General features: G+C 39.5%; 1 protein-coding gene across 1 annotated transcript; it reads right to left on the minus strand.

Annotated features, from left to right (window-relative positions):
* Window positions 1-3,946: 3,946 nt before the first annotated feature.
* LOC109113611 (gap junction alpha-1 protein) lies at window positions 3,947-7,224 on the minus strand. The gene is given in 5 exon segments (XM_042755936.1): window positions 3,947-5,766; window positions 5,768-5,986; window positions 5,989-6,572; window positions 6,575-6,689; window positions 6,692-7,224. Coding segments are annotated over 5 exon segments (1,146 nt in total). The 5' UTR covers window positions 6,752-7,224; the 3' UTR covers window positions 3,947-5,598.
* Window positions 7,225-8,745: the final 1,521 nt, after the last annotated feature.

Consider the following 8,745-nt stretch of genomic DNA (forward strand, 5'->3'; position numbering starts at 1 on the left):
GTTGCTGTGGTGTTTGTGTGCCATGCATTGCTATGTGATTGCTAAGGTGTTCCTAACTGGTTTTAGTGCTGGTTTTAGTGGTTCTGCAGTTGCTCAGGTGTTTTCTTAACATGTTGCTGTGTGGTTGTTAGGGTGTTCTGAGGTGTGTGCTAGGGCGTTGCTAGGGTTTTTGTGTGGTTGCCAGGACATTTCTATGTGGTTGCTAAGGTGTCCTAATTGGTTTAGTGCTATACAGTTTCAGAGTGTTCTGCAGTTTGCTCAGTATTTTCTTCAAAATAATGCTGTGTGGTCACTTAGAGTGTTCTGAATGGTTGCTAGGTATTGGTAGGGAGTTTGGGGTGGTTATCAGTGCATTGCTATGTGGTTTGCTAAGGTAGGTCCTTACTCCTTTTAGTGCTATACTCTGTCAGAGTGTTATGCAGTTGATAACATGTTGCTGTGTTTAGGTGGTTTCCAGGGCATTTCTATGCAGTTGCTAAGGTGTTCTTATTGGTTTAGGTGCTGTACAGTTTTCAGAGTGTTCTGCAGTTGTTTAGGTCTTTCTTAACATGTTGTTGTGCAGTTTTTAGTGTGTTCTGAGCGGTTGCTAGGGTGTTGCTATGGTGTTTAGGTGGTTGCCAGGACATTTGTAATGTTGTTGCTAAGCTTGTTCTAAATATTTTAGTGCTATACAGTTTCAGGGTGATTCTGGGTGGCTGCTAGGGTGTGTTGCTAGGGTGTGTTAATTGGTTGCCAGGACATTGCTTTATGGTTACTAAAGGTGTTTCTAAATACGTTTTAGCACATTACTAGATAGAGTTGTCATGGTGTTCCACCAATGGTTTCTAGGCTCCTGTGGATAATTGCCTGGACATTACTTTATAGTTACTAAGGTTTTTCTAAATGCATTGCTTTAAAGATGTCAGGATGTTCTGTGTGGGGCTGCTAGGATGTTTATTTTATTTTGCCAGGGCATTGCTTGTGGTTTCTAAGTTATTCTAAATAATTTTAGCATGCTGTTATGTGGTTATCAAGGGGTTCTAGGTGGTTTGCCAGGGATTTGAGTGTTTGTGGCACCTTACTATGAAGTTACCAGGATGTTCTTGGGTGATTGCTAACTGACCCAAGTCAGAAGTCTCCTATAATATTTTACTGCCATTTTACAGGTCATAATTGTTAATTCTAACAGCTTAGAAGATGGCGTAAACATCTCTCCTCAATAAGTCACATGATATTTTAGCAAGATAATTTAGCAAACTCTAAAAATTCTATAATATATTATACATATATATATACATATACGTTCTTATAGTGCTTGCATATCAGAAACTCATGGGTAAAAACTGTAAGCTTTAATACTTTGCATTGTTTTGCATTTAAGGAAATGGCAAAGCCTGGGGGTCACATGCCTCAGGTCTTCCTGCAGACTTCCTGTTAGTAACTACAGAGGCCTAAGCCTAGCAGGGAGGAGCTCACATGGCCTACGGGAAACATGAATTTCACTAGGAGAGAGTTAAATCCTCTTGCTGACCAGAGAGAGTCTATTAGTGCTGAGTTCCTCTGACTCCGTGCATGTTCTCCAGCTTATTAGGCATGTTTGGAGCTGCTCTTCCATGTTTAATAAAAACCACCGGCTTTTCTCTCAGCAGTCTCGGTCCATCCAGCAGTGGAAAATTTCAAAGAAAGAAAAATGCGATGAGGACGAATCCAATTTCTAACCGCATGGAAAGCTGAGACACCATTTGGGATTGGCAGCTCTCGCCATGTGTAAAATTGGAAGCATTCCTATGTTTTGCTTTTGCTTATGCTATATAAACAGCAGGGAATGGGCAGATCTCTCAGGAAACATGACTGTGCATGATATCCACTGCCTGGAGGTGCAACACGGACAGGTCCGTGGGACTGGTTGACCAGCTACAAAAGTATTGCACATTTTTCACACCCTGTGCGTTTGATAGCCAGCATTCCATCGCTCTAGCTGAGCTCCAGGAAGACCTGGACCATTTGCGGGAATCACATGTGATGTTTTCATACTACCTATACTCGAAATATGCTGCCATATAGCAGCCCAGGCAGGAGAGAGATGCATGCAGATATTTCATCAAAATGCTTTCAAGAGTATAATCATCCCAGACAAAAATATGCCTTTTAGAATTACAGCTAAAATTCACCATAACATTTATTGCAAATTTGCTTTGTCTGCATGGCTTCTTAGAGGGGGGAAATGGTTTATTTCAGATTGTGAAAGACGTGTCATTAAAAAATAAAGTCAGGCGGGTTTCCAGTTTAAGATGTTACAGAGAAGCACAGCAGCTGTTTTTATCAAACATGGCCGACGTCATATTAAAAAGTCCAATGGCCATTTTTAGTCAAACTTAGCAGCTTTAACATGGACTTTCCCAGCACCACCCAGGTTGTGGTCTGGGTAGCAGTATGCGCACAGGAAAATGTAACTCACAACATCGAGGTTTCTAGTAGTCTGTGGGCACAGTGCCATGCTGTATGTGGATTTTGACTCTCTTTACGTACGTCCCCCTCTTCCTCTATGAAAAACAAAAACAAAAAACTATACCTCAGACATGTTTACCCATCCCTTGAGCGGTTTCTCTGACGTCCATTCTGTTTTATTGTTGAAATATTTTGTGGTACTAATGGCTGGACTCAGCATAAATTGTGTAAAGGGAAAAAAAAAAGAAATATATATATATATGGATATATATATATATATATATATCTATTCTATATATAAATATACACACATATATTAATTCTTGAATATATATATATAACAAAAAAAAAAATATCCAACACACACAAACACACACCCACACCCACAACCACACACACATATAAGCTACCATTAATACAAAAACGGGATCAGCAAGAATTTATTAATTCAAGAACAACTTACTACTTTTATTCAGCACAAGAGTACTTACACTGATCAAAAGTAAAAGTAAAGGCATTTATAAACATTACAAAACAAGTAATTTTAATGTTAAATAAATGCGGTTTGAACTTTCTATCAATAACGATGTTTTTTTTTGTTGTTTTTTTTTTTTTTACTTATTGTGTCCACAAAAGTTTTTAAACAGCACCGCTGTTTTCAAACATCGTAATGTAAGGATCTCCTAATTAGAATGCTTTCTGAAGAAGCAATATGACACTGAAGGACTGGGAGAGTATTGATGCTGGAAATTCAGCATTGCCATCACAGTAATAAATAACATTTTAAACTATATTAAAATACAAAATGTTATTTAAAATTGTAATAATAATTTTACAATATTGCTCATTTTTTAATAGTAATATTGTGTTATAAGACACTGGGCTTATTTTTTGCATCAGCTGATATTTTTCTTTATCTTGTCTTGATGAAACACTGCAGAATATCAGTCAGACCAGGGTATATGCAAAAAAGCACTGTGTGATAAATCTGGTTTAACAAGTCTGCAGTAATTAGCATAGATCACAGTCTCCTGTTTTTACGTCTTCTGCTCTAGCCATGGGGTCCACAGACTCGGCCCAGGCATATGGTTCTATTTAGCTTTGTGGAAAGGTTAAATAGGAAACTTGGATAAGAGAAAAGGCACTGAATCTTTTTATATGATGAAATTTTTAAAGTTTCTGGGGCATTTTAAAACATACATGTAAAAACTTATCAGTTTTTTGGTTTGCAAGTTGGTCTTGGCGTAGACGGATCTTGGCCGTTACACTGCGTTTGTCTCTATTGGCTGTTTAAACACGGTGGTTTGTGTAGGGCTAATTCTCTTGAACAAAAAGCCTGCACCAGACTCCTTTAGATACTGGCACCAGACAAATTGCAGTGCAGTTTTTTTGTTTTTTGTTTTTTGATTATGAGCCTCTCGCTGGGTGTAAACAAAAATACTGAAATGAGTAAGTAGAAGTGTAAATGAAACAAAGTTTGAGGATTAAAAGAGTTTGACTGAGACACACCAATACAAAATGACAAAGAAAAAAATCTTTATTGGTTAAATTGCTTTTTCACAGATTTTGATTAATGTCCGTTTTTGTTTGATTGCTCGGTTTTTCCACTGTCATACGCAACATACAACAGCGGACTCCCATGGAATGACATTACATCAGTTTTGTTCTGATTTAAAACCCAATTTGCACTATTTACCGGATGCAAAATCTTGCCTTAGCCACTCAACATCCCAAACCCAAGGATTCTGTGAGAGCACTGTTTGAGTGTAGTGATTTTACGCCTCGTAGTGTGTTGTAAAATAAATTAGTTACGTGCATAACAGAGAACTTTTCGTCATTTTTGCATCAAATAACACACTAGCCAAAATCTCAGTGCAAACACCATCGTAGCTGAAAAATCCATGAGCCTCTGCAAATGAGTACCAATATACTATGATGCACAATTTGAAAAAACAAAAGAAAGAATGTCCATAATGAAATTTAATCTACTATTGTCTGGTAGTTGTGGAGCTACGCTGGCATATATCTCTTAATATAACTGACTAAATATTAGTCCAGCTCTAAAAGCAGTCTTCTACAAAAAAAAAACCTCACATTTGTGACATGGTTAGCTTGATTTACAGTACTAAAACTCTAAAAATCTCTCAAGCAGCAATGATTACATTGAGTTAGAAAGGTCATTCACTCCAAAGTTAAGACATTAATTCTACTCATTCTAATTCAAAACTAGTTCATTCCGTCTGCCCTCCAAAAAGAAACAAAAAGGAACTTAAAATGGCATTTAAAAAAAAAAGAGAACAAAGCCTTTCTCTTGCACACTTTTAAAGACAATTTCAGTAAAAATCAAAATGCAGAAAAGAAAATGAAGCTGTGTAACAGTGGGTACAGCAGCTCAGTCCACAAATAGACATTTCTGTTTCATACCACCACCCAAAAAATCAACAAATATCATCAACTAACTAAAACCAACACCACATAAATTCAAAGTTTATCAGGAAAATGACAGTCCACTATGAGTATAAAAAAAAAAAAAATATTTGCTGATGAATGTATTGCTGAAATTTGGATTATTGTCAATAAATATGCACTTGGATGGTATTAATTATGTAGACATGACCTTGAGTAGTAGTCAATCTTCATCTAGTGGTGGATATCCTGTTAATGGTTATGAATAAATAAATATTAATTCATGACTGCGAACACTCTGTTGGACAATGTGGATTTGAGGTCATGTGATGTAATACCTGGGATCGACTGTAGGGGGGTTAAAACACAAATCTACACCTACTGTAAGAGTGCAACTTGTTAAAATGGAATCGTTGTGTGGCATTTTAATAAACCCAATACTAACAAGCACAACAAAATCAATTACATCACCAAGGCATATTCTGGTGGGCAGAATTGAGAGATGCGCCAGGTTTGGCCCAGTTTGTGCCCCTTTGAGTCCCCCCTGGCTGTTCGGTTGTTAGGACATGTTAGCTCTGCTAGTTTCAATATCATTATTAATGAATAGTACCTCCAGCAGTGTGAGTAATTTTATGTCTCTGTATCGACTAGAGTCTAGAGTGAGGAAATTGTGCATATGAAGCCCCACCCCCTCAGTACAGGAAATGCGTGTCTCATTGCCTGGGTCAGTCCTCTAGTGTCGTGATGTGGCACCAAGTTGCACAGCTAGACGTCCAGGTCATCAGGCCTCGCTCGACTGCTCATTCGGCTGCTGGCACGGCTGCACGGCCGAGAGCGTCTATCAACGCCAGCGGGCTGCAGCTCGTGGCCCGGTGTCAGTTTCTTGTGCTCGTGAGTGTCGTCAGGGTAGTCGAAGGCCTGAGCGTGCGAATTTGGAGATGGTGCTGCCGTTCTGGCCCAGACGGTTCTGTTCCGTGCTGTAGTTGGCCCAGTTCTGCTCGTTGGCCTGCTTGTTGTAATTGCGACAAGAGTTGGTTCGCTCGCCGGTGGCTAGCTTGTAGCCCGGAGGCGACATTGGCGAGAGCGCGGCGCGGTCGGCGAGGAGCAGCCCGTTGTAGTAGGCGTATTTGGTTGTGGACAGTTCCTTTGGCGTGTGGGGCTCAGGGTGCCGGTGGGGAACTGGTTTTGGCGGCCTTTCACGCGGTCCTTGATCCGTTTGAAGAGCACGTAGACAAGCTCGATGATGTTGAGCAAAAGTGACACGAGCGAAACCACCAGCATGAAGACAATGAAGATGGTCTTCTCCGTGGGGCGGGAGAGGAAACAGTCCACCCGATGTGGGCAAGGCGAACGCTCGCACGTGTACAAGGCGGACAGGCTGAAGCCGTAGATGTACCACTGGAGCAACAGGAAGCCCACCTCAAAGATGGACTTGAAAAGGATGCTGACGATGTAGGTGCGCAGCAGGGCACCCTTCATCTTCACCTTGCCGTGCTCCTCCAGGCCATGCTTGAACTTCTTGAGCTCGATCTTCTTGAGATGGAGCTCGACGTCACCCCCGTCATTCTGCACAGCCTTCAGCTCCTCCTCCCTGCGGTTGAGCTTCTCCTCCTTGCGCATCAGATAGAAAACGTGCGCCAGGTACAGGAGCGTAGGCGTGGACACGAAGATGATCTGAAGCACCCAGAAACGCACGTGCGAGATGGGGAACGATTTGTCGTAGCAGACATTCTCGCACCGGGTTGCTGGGTATTGCACTTGAAAGCTGACTGCTCGTCACCCCAGGCCGACTCCACTGCCGTGCCCAGAACTAGGATCCGGAAGATGAAGAGCACGGAGAGCCAGATTTTCCCTCTCCGGCCGTGGAGTAGGCCTGCACCTTGTCAAGAAGTCTTCCCAACGCACTCCAGTCACCCATCTTGAGGGAGTTCTAGCTGAAAATAGAAAGCTGAGATGTAATAAAATGTATTAAGACACTTTTGGACACTTCAGTGACTCTTATGTGTCTGAAAATCATTGCATTAGATGCAAAATGCCAAAGTGACATGTCTGAACGGATAATACTTCACTTTGAATTTTTTGTCTGTCAGTTTTAATCAAACAGTTCATCACTTTTATTGGATGTCATATTAATATATACACACACACATTTGTTTCTGTGAATTAGGTGGACTTTCCATAGACTTCTTTTACTTTTATACTCACTAAACAATATTTTTTATCCACTGACCCTAATCCTACCACTTATAGAAAACATGTTTGCATTGCTGCACTTTCAGAGAAACATCATTTACTATTTTTAATCATTTTTTTTTCGCTCGTGGGGACCACGGGCCGGTCCCCACAATGTCAAAAATTTCAGGTTTTACTATCCTTGTGGGGATATCTACATCCATTTGGTCCCCATAATGTAGCATAAACAAGTAACACACACACACACACCTACATATAGTTATGTAAAGCAAAGCAATTTTGAAGTGTGGCTCAAGTGGCCACATGTAGTGTATTTTTCTGTACATAAAGCACATGATGAAAGTATTAGTTTCAGCACCTGCTGAGGATGTTATTATGAAAATAATCATGAAAGTGACCTCAAGATTATCATAATATAAACTACACCTGGTCTCAGATAGCTCAGATAACAAACATGTGGCTCACACACATAGGGGTTCGGTTTGGGGTTGTAAAGATAACTGCCAGGACATGGTGTCTTTTGCTTTGTGAAGTACAATTTCTCAAGCAAAGGCTACCATGACAGAAAGTGACTGCTGATTAAAACGCCTTAAATGCCATGAAGAAAACTTGACAAAGCAGCTAGGACAATGGAGAATATAAAGATCCTTGTTTATTTAGCAAGATGTCTGTCCTTCCAGTCACATCAGAGATGTTTAAATAATGAACAATAGCATTCACTTGAAATCTGAATAGAATTGGGCTGCAAGTCTTTGATTCAATCCTCTGCACAGCATGGGAAAATCAAATATCATAAGGAACTGTTTAAAAAGTTCTAAAGAACTGCCTGATTCATGTGGTGCCAGGCATGAAGCAGAGCATCCCTTCAATATCCTGGACACTTGTGGCTCTCGTGGCACTAATAAAAAGTTTAAATGGGGTATGTGGACTGTAGGCTATATTATGACAGTGTTAAAAGTCCATAAAGACTTTAATTTGTGTCTGTAATAGCTCAATGTTGCATTCTACTGAATTTTTTGATCGTTATATAGTACATAGAACAATAACCGTTTGTTGCATTTGTTTAAACATATAAAAATAAAACTTGTCATTACTTTGATTGCACAAAATAATGGAGGAATGTTTGGGAATTACAGGTTAAAGTCCTGCCACAGCCAAGCCGCTAAACATTGTATTGAGGGACTGAACAGCGCCCCCTACTCGGCGCTATTCTCGACGCAGGCAAAACAGGTCGGTTTTTTCACCAGAAAGTCGTATTAGAGTTCTAAAAACAAAGTTGTTGTTATAATTAGTTCCTATTAAATTCATGTTTTTGATTTCTGTTTACGGTTTTCTTCAAATTAAAACTTTTTTTTCCAGACACAATTTTTTTTTTAAATGTCTGTTATTTAATTTTTGTTTAAATTACTGAAATGCCTATTAAATGACATATTTTTTTCACCGATCCGTGAACAAAATGGAAAATATGATATATTGAACCTTGTGACTGTAATATATTTTCATAAGATTCAAATTTCATGAAACGGCCTAAAACTCATTCAATGTAAGTCAAATGTAACAGAATGACAAGTAGGCCTTTAAAACGTTACAATTCTTTTAAAAGTAAAATTTCCATTGTGTTTCTCAGTTATGAATATCCAGTGCCGCTATGAAAAAAAAATAAAGAAATAACTAAAAAAGTTTTGAAAAGTTGTAAGAATTTCCGTAAAAAACTGACCG

Source organism: Cyprinus carpio, unplaced genomic scaffold (genome assembly GCF_018340385.1).
Source record: "Cyprinus carpio isolate SPL01 unplaced genomic scaffold, ASM1834038v1 S000006759, whole genome shotgun sequence".
NCBI lineage: Eukaryota > Metazoa > Chordata > Actinopteri > Cypriniformes > Cyprinidae > Cyprinus > Cyprinus carpio.